The sequence below is a fragment of the Siphateles boraxobius genome, unplaced genomic scaffold (genome assembly GCF_051911475.1).
Source record: "Siphateles boraxobius isolate OS27281-9 unplaced genomic scaffold, OSU_SipBor_1 21, whole genome shotgun sequence".
Lineage (NCBI taxonomy): Eukaryota > Metazoa > Chordata > Actinopteri > Cypriniformes > Leuciscidae > Siphateles > Siphateles boraxobius.
In genome coordinates this window covers 255,883-279,208 of record NW_027508822.1, presented here as the reverse complement: position 1 = coordinate 279,208, position 23,326 = coordinate 255,883, and the positions used below count along the sequence as shown (strand labels likewise).

The window sequence follows — 23,326 nt, the reverse complement described above, 5'->3', positions numbered from 1 at the left end:
AAGTAACCGCCGCAGCGCGTGCTTCCAGAGCCGGGTGAGAGGCACTAGATCTCGTCGGAGATAGCTGAGATAGGGCGGAGCCCGTCTCAACGTCGCCAGCGAGATCCATCTGCGAGCCCCAAGACAAGCGCCGCCGCTCTGCCTCAACAGAAGCGGGACCCGAGCCTCGGGGAGCTCGCAGCAAATCACTCTCCTCGAAGAGCGATCGCCGCGAGCGCAGAGTTCTCAAGGGAAAACGCTCGCAATGCTGACAATCGACTCCCTCGAGAGCCGACTGGGCATTGCTGCACTCCCAAACAAGCCACACTTAGCTCGTGTGAATCCCCACCCGTGATGTGCCGAGTACAGGGGGGAACACACTTCTTATACTGCTCGCTCATATTTGTTTTTTTATATAAAATATATATAGTGAAAACTCCTGACAAAACAGACAAACACAATCGACAGATTCAGACACACACAGAGCTGCTGAAGTAACTAAAAGCTGGCGTGTTGTGTACTCAGGGGATATTTATAGCTTCCTGGTCGATGACGTCACTCGCCGTACGCTCATTCTCTCCATTGACTGATTTCATTCATGCTTCAGACGCGTCACGCTGAGGGCGTTCCCACTGCGATTTCACGGAGCGGTAGTCCCTGAAGGGGAACTATTCCGAACGCGGCAGGCAGGGGTACAAACAGACAAACGTATCTGAGGATCACAAAAAAAGGCAACATAACAACCCATGCCAGTACTGTGGATCACTGCATGCAAAAGCCAAATGCCCCGCTTATGGTGTAATCTGTAAAACATGTGGCAAACAAAATCATTTTGCACGTGTTTGCAAACAAAGACAACACAAACCACAGCTGAACTTAGTAGAGGCAGACGTCCAGTCTGAAGAACAAGCAGATGCAATGTGGTACATCTCACATGTAAACTGTATGCAAGCCAACCAAAGCAAATGGTTTATAAATCTGAAGCTGACCCCACACAATGTAAAGTCATTCAATTACGATTCCGATTATACCCTGAAGTGCCAGCTAGACACAGGCTCCACAGTCAATGTAATCGGTTTTCGTGACCTCCAACGCTTACTGCAAGACGGCAATCCAGTTTTAATGCCCAGCAAAGCCACACTCAAGCTGTATGATGGCACGCTAATCAAGCCTAAGGGTGAATGTGACCTCAAAACAGACCATGAAGGGCACAAATACATCCTCAGATTTCAAGTAATGGAGACATCGCACACACCACTGCTTTCAGCTGAAACCTGCCAGAAACTCAATCTACTTCAATTAAACACCAACCACCTAATACACAATATTGACATGAAAGAGGAGTCAGTTGCACCCAACACAACGGATGAAATCATCTCCATGTATGAAGATGTGTTTGATGGATTAGGATGCCTCCCAGGGGAACTACACCTTGAGATTGACCCCACAGTCCAGCCTGTACAGCAGTTACCAAGACGGATTCCTATTCCCATCAAATCAAAAATTATCAAAGCCATTCAGGAAATGGAACAAAAGGGGGTCATTGCTAAAGTTACGGAACCGACCCCGTGGATAAGCAACATGGTGGTTATAGAAAAGAATGACAAGCTGCGCATATGCATCGATCCTACCCCATTGAACAAAGCTTTGCTCAGATCACACTTCCAGATTCCCACAATTGAAGAAATCCTTCCAGAAATAACCAATGCAAAAATTTTCACAGTTCTCGATGCTAAGGATGGCTATTGGCAAATCAAGCTGGATGAAGCCAGCAGCTACCTCACCACATTTTGGACGCCTGAAGGAAGATACAGGTGGCTTCGGATGCCATTCGGAATAAAACCGGCAGCTGAAGAGTACCAAAGGAGACAGCATGAAGCATTGCTGGGTCTTGGAGGAGTCAGTGTGATTGCAGATGACATTCTTGTCTATGGGTGTGGCAACACTACAAAAGAGGCAATGGCAGATCATGACAAGAACATCTCAGCCCTACTACAGAGAGCTAGGGAAGTCAATTTGAAGCTGAACAGAAAGAAACTTCGGCTGAAGATCCCTAGTGTAACGTACATGGTCACCTCCTCACAAATGAAGGCTTACGCCAGGACCCGCAGAAAATAACTGCAATCCAGAACATGCAAACACCGACAGATGTAAAATCCCCCCAGCGGCTTTTAGGGTTTGTAAACTACTTGTCAAAGTTCCTGCCACGTCTGTCAGACATATGTGAACCTCTCAGAAGGCTGACAGACAAGGACGTTGACTGGGCGTGGCTACAAAAGCATGACGCTGCTTTGGAGAAGATCAAAGATTTAGTCACTCACTACCCTGTACTGAAATACTATGACATCAAAGAGGAGGTCACACTGCAATGTGATGCCAGCGAGAAAGGCTTAGGGGCAGCCCTCCTACAGAAAGGACAACCTGTTGCATTTGCGTCCAGGACACTGACCCCAACAGAGCAACAATATGCTCAGATTGAAAAAGAATGCCTTGCCATTGTCTTTGTGTGTGATAAATTTGACCAGTATCTACATGGAAGAGAGCACATCACTGTACATAGTGATCACAGACCACTTGAAGCAATCTTCAAAAAACCCTTGCTGACAGCACCCAAGCGGTTACAGAGGATGCTATTGAGGCTACAGAGATATCAGATACACGTGCAGTACAAACCAGGCAAGGATTTTTGCACGTCGCCGACTTCCTCTCTAGAGCGCCTCAGACGAGCATGACACACTCACAAATGCAGACACCAGCCTCAGTATACACAATGGGTCTTACATCACAGGACTTTGAACAAGTTAGCCATTCCAGCGGTATCAATATCTCCACGAAGACATTGGAAACCATCAAAACACACTCTGCCAAAGACACGCTATTCCAAAAACTACATGCCTGCATTAAAACCGGTTGGCCCAACCACAAATGTGCTGTCAATGGCTTACTGCGACCATTCTGGACTTTCAAAGAGGAAAGTGACAGCGGCCTGATATTCAAAGGACAGAGGATTCTTATTCCTGAAGCTCTGCGGCCTGCCTTTTTAGAAAAAATCCACACTGGACACTCTGGAATTGAGGCTAGTCTGAGAAAGGCTCGTGAGGCAGTCTTCTGGCCCGGCATCACAGATGAAGTCAAAAACTTTGTCAGCAGTTGTGCCACATGCAACACTATCCATGTGAAACAGCAAAAAGAAACATTGATTCCACACAAAATACCTCACCTTCCATGGTCCAAAATAGGAATGGATCTATTTACTGCAAACGACTCCATGTTCCTAATTATGGTGGATTACTATTCTGACTACTGGGAGATAGACAGCATGCCAGATTACACATCATCCACAGTCATTGAGTGCTGCAAAAGACAGTTCAGCAGACATGGCATTCCCCTTGAGGTTTTCACAGACAACGGACCGCCTTTCAGTGGCATGGATTTTCAAAAATTTGCAGAGGAATGGGACTTTAACCATGTCACATCATCACCATATCACAGCCAAAGCAATGGTAAAGCAGAGTCAGCTGTAAAAATAGCAAAAACACTGATAAAAAAGTCCACCTTGGAAGGGGGAGACCTCTGGAAAGCAGTGCTGGCATGGAGAAACACCCCAACAGAAGGCCTTGATAGCTCTCCAACTCAAAGGCTTATGTCACGGAGAACACGCACCACACTGCCTACTGGAGAGGCCCTTCTGCAGCCTAAAGTGGTGCAAGAAGTTGTTACAAGAAAAACAGCCAAGGGAGCAGCAATGAAGCAACGCTATGACACTACAGCACGCAACATGCCAAGCATAATTCAAGGGCAGACAGTACGGGTCCTTCTTCACCCCAATAACCCAGCCAGTACATGGGCGCTTGGCATCTGCATCGATCAGCTCAGTGACCGTTCCTACGTACTGCTAGTGAAAGGCAAGAAATACCGTCGCAACAGAAAAGACATTCGTCCCGTGCCTGAACAGCTCAAAATCACCTTACCAACAGACCAACTCACCATAAATGATGAATACTGGGGGACAGGAGAGTCTTCAGAGAGCACCGCACAGCAAATAACAAACAAAGAAGATACCGTACCACCCACAGTCCCAATTCTAAGACACACAAGAACCAGATCCAACATAAAAATGCCTGCTAGATACTCTAAAGACTATGTTATGTAAAAAAAAAGATATAAAAAAAGTCATGCTTACTGAAATATTCATTAAGCTATTCACAGAATAGTTAGTTTTGTTAAACCTGTTAATCTGTATAAGGGGTTTTCTGATTAAGTTGGGTTATGTGTTCTGTTGTTCAATTTCAAGAACTTTCCTTTGTTATGTGAAGGGAGATGTTACGATATAGGTCAGCCAATAGAGGGCACCAGTGAGCTATCTTGGGATGGGGGCGAGACAAGGCGAAGGAGTGTATAAAAAACATCAGAAATGCACAAGGATAGCTATGTGAAGTGAGCTGAATAAAAGCTAGTGTTTGACCCATCAAAAGTCTCATTTATGAACATGAAACAGTTACAAAGCATTGCCCCTGACGCGCCAAACTTTATAATGGGCGATTTTAATCACTGTAGGCTTGGTAAGTCGCTAAGTAACTTTTATCAATATGTCACCTGCCCTACAAGACATATGAAATGCTTAGATCTCTGTTATGGCACCGTTAAGAAAGCTTACAGGTCATTTAGTAGAGCTCCTCTAGGTCTGTCTGACCATAACGTTGTTTATTTGGTTCCGGTTTTACAAAACTGTCCTAAGGAGAACAAAACCTGAACGTAGTTTCGGTCTGGTCTGATGAAGCTACACAGGAACTATTGGACTGTTACTCATGCACAGACTGGGATTTATTTAAGGAAGAGTGTTCTGATTTGGATGAACTTGTTGAGACTGTTTCTGCTTATATAAGTTTCTGTGAAAATGAAATAATTCCTAAAAAAGCAAATCCAATTTTTCCAAATAACAAACCGTGTCTAAATCTGTTAAACATATTATTAATCAGAGAAATATTAGCTTTAATGCAGGGGGATGCCATAGTCTATAACAACTTGCAGAAGCAAGTTAAGAGGGAGCTCAAATTAGCCAAACTCAAATATAAGGACAGAGTTGAATACCTTTTGAGCAGTGGCCAGTCTTGCCCTGCATGGGATGGTGTGAAGTCAATGATGGGCTTGTAATCCAATAAAAATAAAACCCTCTCCTTTGATGGTAAGACAGAGTCTGAACTTGCAGATGTTTTGAATATTTTTCATATTCGCTTCAATATTTATGATTTCACCAAAAAATTATCCGCTTTTAAGGAATTAGGGGCAGAACAAAATGTGGCTATTAAAATAGATAAGGACAGAGTTAAAACAATTCTTAGGGGGGTGAAGGAAAGGAAGAGCCCTGGTACAGACAATATTGGTGGCCGCCTTATTAAAAGCTGTGCAGAGCAACTGTCGGACATACTTGCCTTTATATTTAACAAGTCACTTCAGTTACATCGGGTCCCTCATCTCTAGAAAGAGTCAGTGATTGTGCCTGGGCCGAAGATAAAGGTACCCAAATCACGCGACGATTTTAGGCCAGTGGCTCTTACACTGTTAGCTATTGATGTAATTTTTACAATACATTTTACAACAACATATTGCATTCATGTTTTTATTGTAAATGCAAATGCATAATGGGAAATGTATGGACAGTCCTGTAATTTTATTGTAACTACACTGTAGAAGCATTATTTTACAGCAACCGCATAGCATTGTGGGATCGCTGCTGTTTGAATTTTGAAATTGCGCGGCGGCTGCCAACGGTACTAGAATCAAACATTTTAGGAAGAATCAGGTATGAAACATTAACATGAAATCCATTTTATAAGTCTATGGATATCCAGTCACAGCCTTAAAATCAGATAAAGATAAAAAGACATTAAATCTCTGAAGATCTCAGCAGAGGAGGATTAAACAACAAACAGCATTACCAGCTTAACTTATTACTAACCTGACTGACTTCAGTCATAAGTCTATTTACGGAGGTTCGATGGTTTAAAATATTTGGCCACCATTATGGTGATCAGTGTTTACTTTAGTTGGTCAGTTTGACTCTTAGCATTTTAAGTTAAATTTTGATCTTTGTAACAATGTTTACCAAAGCACATAATTTGTTATATAGGAAAACAAAACCAAAGGTGTTCGGGTGTTATAGTTTTCATTATCAAAAAGTAGAATGATTCACTACTCTTATCCTCGACCCTGACAAAAAGTTGTAATTGGTTATTAATAACGTTGACTAGGGCTGGGCGATATATCGCACGATATTTTTATGCGCATCTCGTCAGTAAAACCGGTTCCTTGATTAGTAGTAAATAGCCATCACCTGCTTTCAGATGGAGCGGCATTAACTACAAAGAGCCGTAGTTAACTGACAAGCTGAGCCATATCGCATTAATATCGCGTATCACCAGCAATAATTAATGCTATATGGCTCAGCTTGTCAGTTAACTACGGCTCTTTGTACACAGCAAAAACTCCAGTGTTAAATTAACACTCCTGGGATATGAGTCCACACTCAAGAGTGTTAAAGTTAATGAGATAATTAACTAATTAATTGAGTGATGATTGAGCATTATTGAAGACACCTGATGTTAACAAGCAGAATCACTGAAGGAGAAAATCTCAAATTGTAAGCCACCGTTATGGCGATCATTGTTTGCTTTAGTTGGGCTCTTGACCCTTATATTATAAACTTTAGATTTTGTTTGGCTGATGTATCTGAGTTATAACTGCCAGATGAACAAAGAAAAAAAAGTGATCTGATGGTGTTGGTTATATTATGACAGTCATCATTTGAACTTTATGATTTTGATTTATGTTGTTGGTTACAGCATAACTGTGATTCTGCATAAATGTCCAGAATTTTAGCTATAATAAAAAGGATTTCTTAAAAGGTGTTTTCTAAAAAAAAAAAAAAAACTCCTTTTTTTAGGCACACACAGACTTCAAGATTCAGTCTATGCATCTCAACAATGGTGACGAGCAGAATATTAAATTAGGACAAGTAAATTACATAGACAATTCAGATCATAATTTATTCATATCGCAATGCATGATGGGAGCCATTAATGAGTTGTGATTGGTGGCAGCCACTGCAACATGCATTATTATTGTCACCATTGTTGAGATTCACAGGCTGATTATTGATGTCTGTGTTTCTAAATAAGTTCATTTGAAAGTGTTTTGATCAGAACAATGTTTATTAAATATTTAGGATTATAAGAAACATACAGATTTTCATATATGCTGTAGAGTCACAAAGCTATCGCTAATAAGTTAAACCAAACTATCTCAATAAGTTTCATTTTCAGATCACAGTATGATTATGTCAAAACATAACCAACATCATCATATCATACTTTCCTTTGTTCATTTGACTGTTATAAATAAATAACAGCAGACAACCAAATGTAAAGTGAATGTATAAAGGTTAAGAGCCCAACTAAAGCAAACATTGATCGCCATAACGGTGGCTTACAATTTGTGATTTTCTCCTTCAGTGATTCTGCTTGTTAACATCAGGTGTCTTCAATAATGCTCAAACATCACTCAATTAATCACTTAATTATCTCATTAACTTTAACACTGGAGTTTGTGCTGTGTAGTAAATGCCGCTCAATCTGAAAGCAGGTGATGGTGATTTACTACTAATCAAGGAACCGGCTTTACTGACGAGATGCGCATAACAATATCGTGCGATATATCGCCCAGCCCTAACGTTGACCTTACTTGTCACAGGGCAGACATTCTGAATTTTTGCATACATTTTTGAAATTTTTTGAAAACCATTATAATTTTTTTTTTAGAAACAAACAGACATCAAGAATCAGCATATGAATCTCAACAATGGTGACATGCTTCATGCTACAATGCATGCTGGGAGTAGGGCTGGGGGATATATCGCACGATATTGTTATGCGCATCTCGTCAGTAAAGCCGGTTCCTTGATTTGTAGTAAATCGCCTTTTCCTACTTTCAGATGGAGCGGCATTTACTACACAGCACAAACTCCAGTGTTAAATTAACACTCAAGAGTGTTAAAGTTAATGAGATAATTAAGTGATTAATTTAGTGATGTTTGAGCATTATTGAAGACAAAAATTTGAAATTGAAGTTTGTCAATAATTGTTTTGTGGTGATTTTATATGTAAAATCTCAGTCTCTGTGGTTTTAAGAGATTCCCACCCTGGGGTCGTCAAAAGGTCATTAAAAAGGAGGTGGTCTGTTTTAAATCCTTTGTCTTGAGATCAAACAACCTCTGCCGTTATCTTGGTGGGTTCCGAGCCGTGCCATCACTGAACCAATCACAGTATTTAAGCCGAAATTGACAAGGCAGGATACGCAAAATGCAGCCTCTGCTCGAAATAAATTAATTACAGCAACAAAGGTTCTCATTAGGGTTGGGCTGATAGACAATGCCATCGTCCATCGCGATGGCTGACAGACATCACGATGTTGAGATGGGATCATGCTTGGCACCACAGCCAAAATAGCACTGTATGAAAGATGTACCGCTTTTATTTCTAAATATTAACAAACTTGCTTGCCATGTCATCTACTATCTTCTGTTCCGATTCTCGAGTTTGTTTTGTCGTTTAAAAACCTTTATAAATGATCTTGATTTGTAACGTGAGATGGGATGAACAAACAAAGATGTTTCTTTGAGCCGCAGTTCAGAGATTCCTGTCTGTTGGATTTATTACAGCACATGAATTCATCAGTCTCTCCTGAAATACATGAAAGTAACCCAGCGGGCACCTTGACGTCAATTTAACATCAATATGACATCAAACATTATGTCAAAATGACGTCACGAAATAGGTCAAAAATGAAAGTCATATTGACGTCAAAGTGTCGATATCAATTTGATGTCAAGATTTTGACCTCTGCTGATGTCATTAATTGAGTGATGATTGGCCAATATTGAAGACACCTGGTGTTAACAAGCAGAATCACTGAAGGAGAAAATCACAATTTTAAGCCACCATTTTGGTGATCAATGTTTGCTTTAGTTGGGGTCTTGACCCTAAACTGTTTAACTTTAGATTTTGTTTGGCTGCTGAAACTGAGTGGTGAACAGCCAGATGAACAAAGAGTAAAGGTGATCTGGTGGTGTTGGTTATGTTTTGACATAATCATCATTTGACCTGTGTTACTGAACTCATTTAGAGTCTAATCTCTGATTAAGATTTATATTGGTAATTATAGCATCACGTTATTCTACAGCATATAATCATGAATTTTTAATTTAATCCAAAGAATTTCCTAAAAGTTATTCTGATAAAACAAGTGTGTATTTTAGGCACACACAGACATCTAGAATCAGTGTATGAATCTCAAGAATGGTGACAAACAAAATATTCAATTAGGAAAAGGAAATTACTAAAACAAATCAGATCATAATTGATTCATACCGCAAAGCATGATGGGAGCCATGAATGAGTTTTGATTGGTGGCACCCAGAATGCACTGCGACTTATTATTGTCACCATTGTTGAGATTCACGGGCTGATTATTGATCTCAGTGTGTCTAAAAAAAAAAATGTTAAAGTCTTCCGATCAGAACAGGTTTAACGAAATGTTTTGGATTATATTGAAAATGCTGATAATTGTTTGCTATAGAATCACAGTGTTGCTGTGATTAACAATGCAAAGACACTCTACTTGACTCAAGTATTTAGGACAAGTGATGATTATGTCATAACAAAACCAACACCACCTGATCACCTTTTCTCAATGTTCATCTGGCAGTGACATTAACATCAGCCAAACAAAATTGAAATATTGATAATTTAGGGGTAAAGAGCCCAACTAAAGCAAACACTGACCACCAAAATGGTGGCTTACAATTTTTATTTTCCCCTTTGGAGATTCTGCTTGTTAACATCAGGTGTCTTCAATAATCACATCAGCAGAGGTCAAAATCTTGACATCAAATTGACATTGACACTTTGACGTCAATATGACTTTCATTTTTGACCTATTTTGCGACGTCATTTTGACATAATGTTTGATGTCATATTGATGTTAAATTGATGTCAAGGTGCCCGCTGGGAAGTGGCCGGTGAACTGGGAGAAGAATAGAGTAGACTTTATAGTTATTTACACTGTGTATCTGAACCGTAAAGATCCTGACTCCAGCTAGTCTACAAAACGACTTTATGGCCCTGCAAGCTTCAAAGAGATGAGCCTAAATAGAGGAAGAACTGGTCAAAGTTAGATAGTTTGGAAAAGGCTGCAGTGGGAAGCTGCGCTGAATTCCCTTCACCTCTGTTTTGGCCTCAACCTTCTAAACTAAAGCTGATGCTCTCTGTGTGTTTCTCTGTCGTCTCCGGTCGCGTTCATATGTAATGTGAGCTTATTTTGTCAATTAGATCGAAAGATCTGTAAAAAAACAACAACATACATTTACCCACCCATAGAGACTCCCCTCGAAGAAATCAGGACAGAAGTGGTTCAAAGTGGACAAAAGAGACAGATTGAAACACCTAAGTAGATATTATTACAAAGTGCATTTTGAAAACATGCACTTATATGAAGGTAAAATGATGACAAAGAATCGCATGCGCAGGTTAAAATTTGTGAATGTGTACATAAGATTGCAAGCGTAAATTAAATTTGCATGCAAGAGAAGATTTGTATTTTTTGAATTTTTGCAAAAAAAATTGCAGCATTTAACTGTTATTCGTAAGTGTAATTCATGTATTTTGAAGCTGAAATGTACCATTTCGGCAATGAGAATATTTCCCATGCACACAAGTCATGTAGACATTTGCAACAGTTTATTTTTTTACACAAAGTTTGATTTTACGCAATTAATCTGTTTTGCAGTTCCTGCCTCTGTTGTTTTCGGTTGCAAATTGCTGTTCACAGGCTTGCAGTGCTTTTGGCCGCATTTGTGCGCAAAAACCGTGCCAAAAGTATAAACGTGGAAAAATGAAAGTCTGAAGAATACAGATCCTATTTATTTTGCATTAGCATGAAGCTGCAGCTTCAAAATACATTAATTACACTTACGAATAACAGTTCAATGATGCAAATATTTTTTTCTTACACTTGAAGGGCGATTTACACCTTTACAAATCTTCTCTTGCGCATGCAAATTTAATTTACGCTTGCAATCTTATGTACACCTTCACAAATCTTAATCGCGCATGCGATTCTTTATGTCATCATTTTACCTTCATACACTTACGGTTGTTTAGAAATATTGTCATGGAAGTGTACTTTCTTTAAGTGAAAGCTAAGTGGACATTATTACAAAGTGCATTTTTAAAAAGTGCACTTAAGTGCGTTTAGAAATATTGTCATGAAAGTGTACTTCATTTAAGTAAAACTTAATTAGACATACAAAGTGCTTAGTAAAAAATGCACTTAAGTGTCTTAAGAAATATTGCCATTAGTGTATTCCCTTTAAGTCTACTTAAGTGGTCTTTAATTTGAATTATATTATCTGCAAGTGCACTTTTTAAAAAGTATACTTTTATGATTTGAAGTACACAAAAAGTAAGCTTTCAATACAATTAAGCACACTTCTTTTTCACAAGGGAGGAGATTGTCAATTCATCAGCAATGCGTTATGCATATTGGTTATCAAGTCAAGTCACCTTTATTTATATAGCACTTTTTGCAATACAGATTGTTTTAAAGCAGATTTACAGAGATAACAGGAAAATAATGCAACAAAGTTTGTTTCTGCTGTACAGCAGATCTGGAAGAAAAGAGTGTCATAGTCCAGCTTAATTAAAATTCAGTTAATTTATATATATATAGCCGCTCTGGAGAAAACCGTGATGTCGTCGTCCAGCTCAGTTCAGCTCTCATATAATGGTGTCAATGCAGGCAGATCAATAATTTTGTTGAATATTAAGTGTCCCCAATAAGCAACCCAAAAGACAAAGCCTGCAGTTACAAGGAACCAAAACTCCATCAGTGAAGACAGAATGGATAGTGTGCAACGAATGAACAGTGTATGAATATGATTTAGGCAGCATTACAGGTCAGAAGCCTTACTGGATCAGAACATTCAGAATATACATCCAGTTCCATCTTATGTCCAATTATCAGACATATAAGCATACAAATACTATGTACCCTTATTAAGAAAATTAACATCGCTCTATTTCTACTATTTATGCAAACCTGCTAAATCTCAAGAGGTCAAATCCCAAATCCCCAAAACAACAATAAAGACTGCTCTTCTCATATTATCATAGCATGTACAGCAGAACTGTTCTCTTCATCAAAGAACCCTGAGAATTACTCTTCATACAATCTCTAGGAAGCAAGGTAGAGGGAGAAGGTGCAAGGAATGATGGAGAATGTGAGAGAAAGGGAAAATAAGAGGAAATTGGGTACGCCGAGGTTGGAGTTGGATGTTGGCTTTTCAGTGGATGTTGGGTTTTCAGTGTTGAATTTAACAAATCCAGGTGGGTTGCTGCCCATATAAGACTTGATCCAGTCCTGGTACTGAGAAACTCGGTTGTACACAGTAGGATATTTGGGTTCAGCACATCCAACGCCAAAACTCACAATGCCAGACTCAATCCACAGGGAGCCTTTCCTACTGACCAATGGACCTCCAGAGTCTCCCTGTATTGACACACATTCTGCATTTATATCTCTGACAATATACAGTGAACAACTGTTACAGACATAAGTATGCAATAGTTAAGACATGTTGAGACAAGCATGCAATAGTTGAGACATTTTGATAACTTAAGAACTAGTTTGACTTAAGGCAAGCTCACACTACACAACTTTTGCTTGAATTTTGCTGTCCGCAGACAGATTTCCAAATTCTGTGACAAAAAGCCAGGATCGACAAATTGGTGCTCATTGCTGTCAGCGATGATTGTTCAGTAAGAGCAAATCAGTGATGTGATCTGAGCCTGTCCCCAGCAGTCACAGACGCTGGCCAAATGGTTAGAGCAGGGGTCGGCAATCTATGGCACGCGTCAACACTGGCACGCTGAGGGTTAATCACTGGCACTTGTTTTATTGAGAATTAACAGAGGTTTAACTCTGTTTCATTTGAAGTCGCCATAACAGTGATTAGTGTTGCCATTAGTTGGGCTCTTAACTCTTATTATAGCTTTTTTTCCCCGGCTGCTGTGACAGTGTTGTTAAACACAATTGTAGCAGCAAAGAAAGCTTAAGTGAAATGAGTTCAGGTGATGAAGTGTACAGTATCTGTTGATGGTTTTAAAATCATCATGAAATCGCCTGACTCACTGATGTTATTTAAATCTAACAATTAATTATGCTGTTCAATTAATACATTCACATTATAAACCCTGTGTTACTGCAGAAATCATTTGGAATATTTTAGCAAACATGAGAACAAATAGTTAATCTACGCTGACACACACAGATATCAACAATTCAAACAGGTTTTTTTTGGGCTGCCAATTATCATTTAACTCTTTTGTTACTTTTTAAATACAGATTATATTTCTAATTTTACATATATTTTTATATAATTTTATAGAACAAAAATTACTGTATGAAAAATACAGTTTGTATTTAATTTGTCATTAATGTCACAATACCTAAAGTAACAGCTGAATATTTAAATTTACAGATATTATTTGTAATTTTTGAAAATGAACGTCAAAAAATCAGTTTTTTTCTTTAAAATTTAGATTTTTTTTACAGTGTGGAAAAAATACATCTGGTTGTTGAAGCCACAAATGTAAATTTTACTCCACCTAAAATGGTAAAAACGAAACTAAAACACACATTGCCGCAGAAGTAGCTGAGCATCTCTTCAGCAAGCTGACGCACAAACTGCCACAAATAAAACAAAGTCCGGCATCTCATCCTAAAGCACACAGATGTTTTCATTAAAAGTAATAAATGATGTTTCTAATGCTGATGTGTGTGTGTGTCTCTCTCTGTCTCTGTCTCTCTCATTGCAGTCTCCGATCTTGATCTTGCTTTCTTTGACGTGAATGCTATAAATTTGCATAAAGAGCAGGTATTAAAGATTAGCTTTCGTTTTGCAGGGACATAGTTAAGTTTTAAGTATCAGTTTTAACAAAACGGATAGCTGTCTGATCATTTACAACGCATGAATGACCAGGTGTTATTCAAAGTCTAATTTAAAACTGAAAACAAACAAACAATGTTCTGCACTTTTTCTATGTTAGCCATTATGAATATTTAAAATAAGTGTATTTATACATATTGGGGTGGGCTTATGGCACAGTGATAAACTTCATGACAAAAAGGTTGCCTTGCCCCTGGGTTAGAGACTTCGGAGTTGTAAGTATGGATTTGAGTCTCAGTACCGGCAGGAAATGTTCGTGGGGGGAGTGAGTGAACAGCGCTCTCTTCCATTCTCAATACCCACAACTGAGTGGCCCTTGAGCAAGACATCTAACCCCATCACTCTCCGGGTGCTGCAGCAAAAACAGCTGCCTCCTGCTGCTGCTGCTGTGTGTGTGTTTTGTGTGTGTGTGTGCACTTGGATGGGTGAGAGGTAGAGCACAAATTCCAAATACGAGACACTGTAATTGGCTATACGGTACTTCATGTCATTCACTTTAACATTCACTTCATATTATCGCCACATGTCCTTAGTGGGAGCGATGCAACAACAATAGTGTGAGCACCATGTCGGTTCATGTATACTCGTAGTGCTGTAGTGTGAGCTTGCCCTATCTAGCCAGTGGCGCCACCAGGGGGTGGCCAGGGGTGGCCGTGGCCACCCCTGGCCGACTCCTGGCCACCCCACTGGCCACCCCAATGGCCAGTATAAATTTTAGTAGCATCAGTTATGCATTTCATAAATAAGTCAAAAATATTCTTTAGTAAAAGAAGACGGGAAATTATGTGTTGTGACGTGCTCTTTAAGTGCCAAATGGTTACAGTATACTGTTACAGCAGCTTTTTGATGTGTCTTTGCCAAGTTTTGACAAGCAGGGATGCAAACAGCGCGCTTTTCGGCGCCTCCCGCTTTTTTCACGTCAGTTTGGGTGACAAAGTCATCTGAAGTCATTCAATAGTTTAATGTGAGGGACAGAAGTCTATTTACATCATTAAAGTATACGGAAACTCGTTTTCCCTCCTCTGCGGCTGTCAATCATTCTCCATTCATATTCAAACAGCGCGCGCGCCTCTTGGATGCACGGTAAAACTCTCTCCAATATGATATATTCACATTATAATGCATGATCTGTAGATAAAAGGCTGTAGATTTGCATAAAATGACTTTATTTTGTTGGAGTTTGTTGCTGTTTTGAAACGACTCACTACCGTGTGCTTGTTAGATCACACACATCACAAGGACAATGAATCGGCATCAAACGCACAATAACTGGAATTTAAAACTGTGAAACAAAGGAACAAATCGAACTAGGATTTGTGCGCTCGACATTTCTTCGCTTTGTGACGTGAACTTTTAAATGCGCACTTATGTAGCGCAGCGCTGCACACTGTGACTCTTTGAGCACATCATTCTGCACCCGCGAATCCCGCGATGCGCATACACGCTGTTTGCGCTCTGTTTTTCATGTTATCATGGGTTTGCGCACTGAAATATTAATGAAGCCAATATATTTTGTTATACCTAGCCTGCTCAATACATTTAAAATAAGCATAATTTAATTGTATATTATTTCTTTGTAGTGTAGGCTATATATGCACTTCTGAATTCTTGACATTAATATATAAATATAAAATTGTGAAATGTATGATTGCCTGATTGAATTTTATAAGAGAACTAATAGTAATTTGTTTTTATTAACATATTTAGATTTTATAAAATTACTGTGCAGATTTTTTCAAGAATTACTTTTTGCTGCTGATTTATACACTCATTAAGTTTATTAAAAATTCATAATACATTTATGTAATATTTAAAGGTGTTAACTGTAATCTTACATTGCAAAATAATAACTTAAAAAGGATTAAATTCATCACAATTATGTAATCTGGAAATTTGCCGCGGGCGAGGGCCCTTATATAAATCATATCTATATAATCTATATCATTATATAATATAATATATATTAGTAGGGCCCTACTAATATCATTAGTAACATTAAATATAACACAATAAACCAAAGTATATCAGTAGGAGTTTCCTTAAGTCTTTCTGATAGTTTTCTACAGGCCGGTTTACTACAACAGTAGAATAAAATTCTGAAATTATGGTTTATAGTTTTGGTGTGCCACCCCAAGATTTTAAGTGGCCCCATCTGGCCACCCCTATGAAAAATTTCTGGAGCCGCCACTGTATCTAGCAAGCGGTAATAATCAGTCTTACTTTTCGTATTCAAATTAGACCTATCTATATTTTTACATAACTGACTATAAAAAGTTATGAACAATTTTGCAGAAAAATATTAGACGACTAACTTTTAAGACCAGTCTAAGCCATTTACGCAACCAGCCACAGGTGTAGTATCAAAAAGCAGTCGTAATGTACGGGTTTGTGATCCGTGGAGTAAAGACTGGGATTAAATTATGCAACTAGGTTGGCAGTGTAAAGTTTGCAGGTGAGTAGTGGTTTGTTAATTGATTTGGCTTAAAAAGTGTTAAAATGTACAACTGCTATCTTACCTGACATGAACCTTTTCCTCCCAGATTTAACAATCCAGCACAAATCATATTGTTTGTGATGCTTATGTTGACCTCTCCATAAATATTATCACAGTCACTGTTGCTCACAATTGGTATCATTACCTCCTGCAGTATATCAGGAATCTGGCCTGTGACACAGATCAGAGGAAACATTTTATGGCTTTTAAAAAACATTTCAAGGTAAATTGTTGTGGTTTACACAATGCAAAACCTGATAAGTTACGGTAACTCAAACCATTTGAGGGTACCAATTGCCTTAAACCATTTAAGTTTTAAAACCAATAAGTATAACTAAAAAGCTTACAGATTTTTAAAGAACGTTCTCCAAATATTAAGTGTTGTTCTGGGAACGTAAAAAAATTTCCAGTTTCCTTGACGTTAGAGGAGCGTGTTTTATGTTCCTCAAACATTCTTTCAACTTAATTTTGATTAACAATTCCACATTCAAGGAACGTTGATTCCTAACATTCCAAGAACATAAAAATGACAGTTTCCTTAATGTTACTAGAATGTTATTTAAAAGGTAGTGTGATGTTCCTGAAACATTATTTCAATCATCTTTCAAAAAAGTAATAAGAACACAAACTACAACTTTCTTCAGCCACTAGATGAACTGAAGATAAAAGACATTAACTTTCTCAAGATCTGATTAAACAACTCCACAAACAGCATTACTAGCTTCACTTATTACTAACCAAACTGACTTTATAAAGCAGGTCAACATGTAACAGACAAAGGACTTCAATTAAAGTGTTTTTAATGTAGTTTTACTCACCGTTGGAATTTGAACATTATTTGAGGAGAACTCTATCGATGTGATAAAATTCATTTTTAACACTGAACAATTTTGTGTAAGATGGACCGAAGCTATTTGAATGTTAAAAACGACATACTTAGACATCAAGACTCATCATACAAACCTCAACAATGTTAAAAATCAAAAAATAATTAATCTACATAATTTATTTATGCCACAATGCTTGCTGGGAGCCATGAATTTGTTTTGTACGCTGACATGAAGAATGTTACCATTGTTTCATATGCTAAATGTTGATGTTTGTGAGTGTATAAATGACACAAAACAAGTTAACACTCACAGAAATCAACATTCAGAATCTGTAACACAATAATGTTGCTACAAATGATCTCTTTCACATTAGTTGAATTACATACTTTTCAAAAATGCTTAAAGTCATTATTAAAACAGACATGTTGATCTGTTTTAACAATGTAGCAATATTTTTCATAAACACCTGCAATTGCTGATAAAGCAAAAGGTAAGGGTTAAGAGTCCAACTAAAGCAAATGCTGATCACCATAATGGTGACCTCAAACGAAACATTTTCAATCATTCATCAACATCTAAACCTCTGTTAATTCACAATAAGAACTGCTGTAGATGAGTCAGTAAGTAATAAGTGAAGCTGGTAATGTTTAATCAGATCTTGAGAGTTAATATCTTGTATCTTAAGTTCAGTTGGCTGAAGAAAGTTGTAGTTTGTGCTCTTATTTCTCTTTCTTTCAGTGCTTGTTCACAGCTGGTGTTTGAATGATTGAAAGAATGTTTCAGGAACACCATACTAACCTTTAAATAACATTCTAGTAACATTCAGGAAACTGGACATTTTTGTGTTCTTGGAATGTTACAAATCAACGTTCCTAGAATGTGGAATTGTTAATCAGTTAATCAGTTAAAAAGTTGAAAGAAAGTTTGAGGAACATCATACCTTCTAAAACACGTTCATCTAACGTCAAGAAAACTGGATATTTTTTATTTTCCCAGAACCAACACTGAATATTTGGAGAATGGTCTAATAACAAAAATCTGTTAGCTGAGCTGTAAGCTCATATACATTACTCAAATTAAAGATTTTAAGGTTATTCTACTAATTCAGTTTGAATTCACATAACAAATGTTATTAAGTCTTAACAACTTTATAGCTACTTAACTGGTTTGAGGAAACCGATTGCATTAAATGGTTTGAGTTCATCAAACACAGAGTACACTGTTAACCCTTGCTGTAAAAAAGGCCAAATTCTGACAGTAACATACCATTTTCCATTAAAACAGTAATATACCACAGAAAACAATGCATTTGGGTTATATTTGTCGTTTTCGAAAAAATAGCCTACAGGAATATACTGTGAATTAACACCTCAAAGTCGACTCTCAGAGGCTGTTCCAAATCACACCCTAAACTCTCATTCACTATACTGTCATTAACTAATGTAGGAACATTAGTTCACTAATATAGTCCACTTTAATGAAAAGAAGTGAGTGAATTGAGAAACTGGTGAACGCATGATGAGCAGAATCACTGAAGGAGAGAGAAACAAGAACAGAAAAAAGAGAAACACAAGAACTACAACTGACTTCCAGCCACAGTGAAACCAGTTTACAAACCGGTTTAACATTATTTATTTATTTCATACATGTACAAAAGTTCTTGTTGAGAATTAACATATATTTAGTTGTTGATGTTTTATTGAATATAATAAAGTTTGTAGTCACCATGACGGAGATCAGTGTTTGTTTAGTTGGTGTCTATAGTTGGACTTTTTACCGTTCGTTTTTCTCTGGCTGCGGAAACTGTGAGGTTATAAATCACATGTGTTGTGGCAAGATAATGTATCTTCTAACTCATTGCTGTAATTTTCAATGGAGGTAACGTAACACTTTTGATACAGATTTGAACTCTGAACAAACAGGCTATATGATGATTTTGTCATCATAATCAATATAATAATCTCTATTCACAAACTGTGTGTGTACACAAGTGATGCTTGCAAAAACAGTTCAAGCAGCAAGAGAAATTGTAATGATGAAAAGTAAAGGGTCAGCATCCCAACTACAGCAAACACTGATCTCCATCATGGAAACTTTAAACCAAACATTTTCAATTATACAACAGTACAGTATGTTACTGTAACATACTGTACTTGTACTGTAAAAAGCCTGGTAAGGTCTAACAGTGTAATAAAGTTATATAAGAATAAGCAAAAACTAACATTAGTCAAAAGCAATGATGACATAACAGCATTGCTCACTCACCTCCAGATTGTAGCCTTCCCCATCCAGTGACCCAGCTCTCTGTACCTGCAGAAAATACACTACCAGCCGCCGCCAGGCAGACGGGCTTAATGTAATCAGAGAAAGTCACAGAAGAGGAGAGCTGGACCAGTGCTATGTCATTGTCAAATTTTTCATTGACATAGTCAGGATGGTTGATGATTTGACTCGCTGTCCTGGATACCTCATTAGGGTTTGAGCCAGATTGGTCCAGACGGCCAAAGTACATCACAATGCCAGATGCAATGACCCTGTAAATATAGAGAGTCTGCTTAAATATTATCAATCTACATATGTATCTTAAGTGTTAAACTTCATACCTCTGGAAGCAGTGGGCTGCAGATAAAACCCAGTCTTTAGTGATCAGAGTCCCACCACAGTTATGGCCAAAGCCAATGAGATGAATGCTGACTTGCCACGGCCAAGTCCCCGCCGTCGCATTCTCCCCTCCAACAATCCTGGTGTTGAGGGGGGCTCGACCACACACTGAAGAGAGAGAGCAAGATATGAGATTTCTTTGTTAAAATGCCTCACAGACAAAGAAGAAACATTCTGTGTGGAACAAGAGTTTTTATGGTTATTATGACAACTTACCATCTAACTGGCAGAGGGAACCTGTGTGTTTAGACAAAGACAAAGTTAGTAGACAATCATGTGGGGAGAGCTGATAAACTGGTCTGTGTAGAACACAATCACTGGTTCACCTTTTACATCAGCGCTGGCTCATGTTGGCGTGAAAGTAAGGTGAATAATGGTGTTAATTGTTTTTAGCCAAAATACCTTTTTATTAATTTCATATGACTATGCAGTCATTTAAGTAACCAACTTAAATCAGAGCGGATGAGAATTAGATACTTCTGGGTTTCTATAGGGTTATTTCTGAGATTATTAAAATTGCCAAAAAACTACTGTAAAAAACACAACTAGAAATAAGTTGAAATTACTGATTTTGTGTTCGTTCAGCAAAAATCCACACTGTAAAAAAACTCGTACAACAACAAAAAAAAATCTTAGTACTAATTTCCCCTATCTTTTTCTTGTTGACTCAACTTTTGTAAATAACAGTTATTTGAAATGAAAATAAGTTGTCTCTGACACACACACACACACACACACACACACACACACACACACACACACACACACACACACACACACACACACACACACACACACACACACACACACACACACACACAAAAAAAAAAACGTTTAGTTGAGTCAACTTGAATTTTTTTGTTTTCTGGAGAGGTGCAACTATTCTGTAACAAATCTTTTGTAGTTGAACCAATTCAATTTTGTTGTCTATTGGAAACAGAAGTTCTTAAGAATTAACAGGTTTAGATGTTGATTTTTTATTGAAAATGTTTGGTCACCATTTTGGTAATGAGTGTTTCCTTCTGTTGGTCAGTTTGACTCTTGACATTTTATGTGAGTTTGTGGTCTTTGTAACAGTGTTTAGCAAAACACATAATAACCATAAAAAAATGTTCATGTGATCTAGATAACAGCATCATATCTTCAATATAAAAAGATACTATTTGTGAATGATCTATTTGCCAACACAACTTTTATGCAACAGACCAGACATTCTGAAATTTGATTTTTAAATATATTGAGGGAAATGTTTTATAGACACACACAAAAAGACTTGAAGAATCAGCATATGAATCTCAATAATGTTGCATGTTGCATGCCTCAATGCATGCTGGGAGCCATGATTTTAATACGATGGTGGCTCCCAGCATGACGCATGTCACCATTGTTGGGATTCATTTGCTGATTCTTGATGTCTGTGTGTGTGTCAAAATATTTTTTGTTTCCCCATAATGTATTTTAAAATCTGAATTCAGAATGTTTGTTTTGCTGCAAGAAAGTTTTGTTGGTAAAATTCAATAAAAAATCAACATCTAAACCTATTAATTCTTAAGAATTTCTGTTTCCAATAGACAACTAATTGAATTGGTTCAACTACAAAAGATGTGTCACAGATTAGTTTTTTTTTGTGTGTGTGTCACAAACAACTTATTTTCAGTTCATATAACTGTTATTTACAAAAGTTGAGTCAACAAGAAAAAGCTAGGGGAAATTAGTACCAAGATTTTTAGTTGTTGTTGTATAAGCTTACATTTTTTACAGTGTAGGTAAAAGTGATTTGGAGAATTGGATGGATGGATGGAACAGGACCCGAACCCCAAAGTCTAGCTATATTTAGACAACTTATATAATCTGTATGTATTTCGAGTTAATGAATATAAAATAATTGTGCACCTTTCTTTGTGTGCATTTTTCAAACAATGTGCGAGTAGTTTGCTCGCAAGTATTTTACAACATATTACAAGTATCACAATGTACGTACAGTATTTTTACAGTATTTTATTACAAGTATTTTGCTTCATAAAAGTTTGGACACTTCATTCTTTATTATTATCATTATTTTCCACATTTTAGAATAATATTTAAAGTAATCAAATGTATACATTACATAATAGAATGGGATTTATGTAGTGACCAAAATATTAAACAAATCAAAACTATCTTTTAGCTTCTTCACAGTCACCCAACTGCAACCTGATTCTTGGCATTCGGGAATTTACATGAATTAAACCCATCCATTAAAATACATAAATTATGCATTCGTAAAGAAATGTATGTTTATCTACAGAACTAATTTCCAGCATTTAACCACAACTCTTCGGATCCAAAGGTTTTAACAATCATCATGAGAAACATAAATTGTCATGATGTGTGTTTACAAAGGTTATCAGGAATTAAATTGCTTGTCAGTTATAAAACAATTGAAAAAGCATAAAATTTACATGTAATTTTGTCATGTTATAGACTTTTTTGTAAGATCTTACCTGATATGTAGAGAAGTAGGATACCGGCAACACTCGAAGCTGTGTTAAACTTCATACTTCTGTTCTGGTCTGTGATCTGGCTACTATTTCCTCAACTGTCAGCTTTCTAATGAAATGTAAAGCATGTACCACTGCATTTATAAAGAGTTCTCTGCCCCACCCCACTGCTATACGTTCATGTATGAATCATATTGTTTCAGAAAAAAATATATATTTTGAGCTTCTATAGGCTTCTTTAGCGGATGTGTGTTGAACGAGTTCCCACCACTTTTTCCTAAAGTCGATTTTGTCCCCACACATTTTTGAAAAAATAGCTTGCAGAAATCATGTACAACACCATCTCCAATTCATTAGTCTTCATAATTTAATTCATAGATGTATAACTAAATTAATACATACACACCAGGCTTGTGCACAATTCAGAATTGAATTGAGAATGACTCCTGAATTCCAATTCAATTCTTGAATTTGAATTGAATTTGAATTGATGTCAAAAACAGGATCTAGAATTACAATTATATATATTTACAATTATTATATATAAATTATATATACAATAATATAATTATAATTTTACATTTTGTTCTATATAATTATTATTTTTACATTTTGTTCTAAAAAATAAATAAAAAAATGAAAAAAAAATGAATTTTATATATATCGTAAGGTAGAACGCTAGTAGGTCGTACATTCTCCGTAGTATTGCGAAGTCGCATATATATATATATATATATATATATATATATATATATATATATATATATATATATATATATATATATATATATATATAAAAACAAATGTCCACCTAAAATTG

General features: G+C 37.2%; 1 protein-coding gene and 1 pseudogene across 2 annotated transcripts in view; both read right to left on the bottom strand.

The window, feature by feature from the left end:
- LOC143746052 (uncharacterized) overlaps nt 1-23,326 on the bottom strand; it is a 257,996-nt pseudogene that overhangs the window by 55,052 nt on the left and 179,618 nt on the right. The gene's annotated exons all lie outside the window — the stretch shown is intronic.
- Nucleotides 12,198-22,564, bottom strand: LOC143746112 (trypsin Blo t 3-like). Its single transcript, XM_077237877.1, has 7 exons — nt 22,510-22,564; nt 20,243-20,263; nt 19,969-20,134; nt 19,631-19,899; nt 17,254-17,256; nt 16,558-16,706; nt 12,198-12,582 (listed from the first exon to the last, which is right to left on the bottom strand). Exons 1-7 carry the CDS (start codon nt 22,562-22,564, stop codon nt 12,268-12,270), a joined length of 978 nt encoding a protein of 325 aa, XP_077093992.1. The 3' UTR covers nt 12,198-12,267.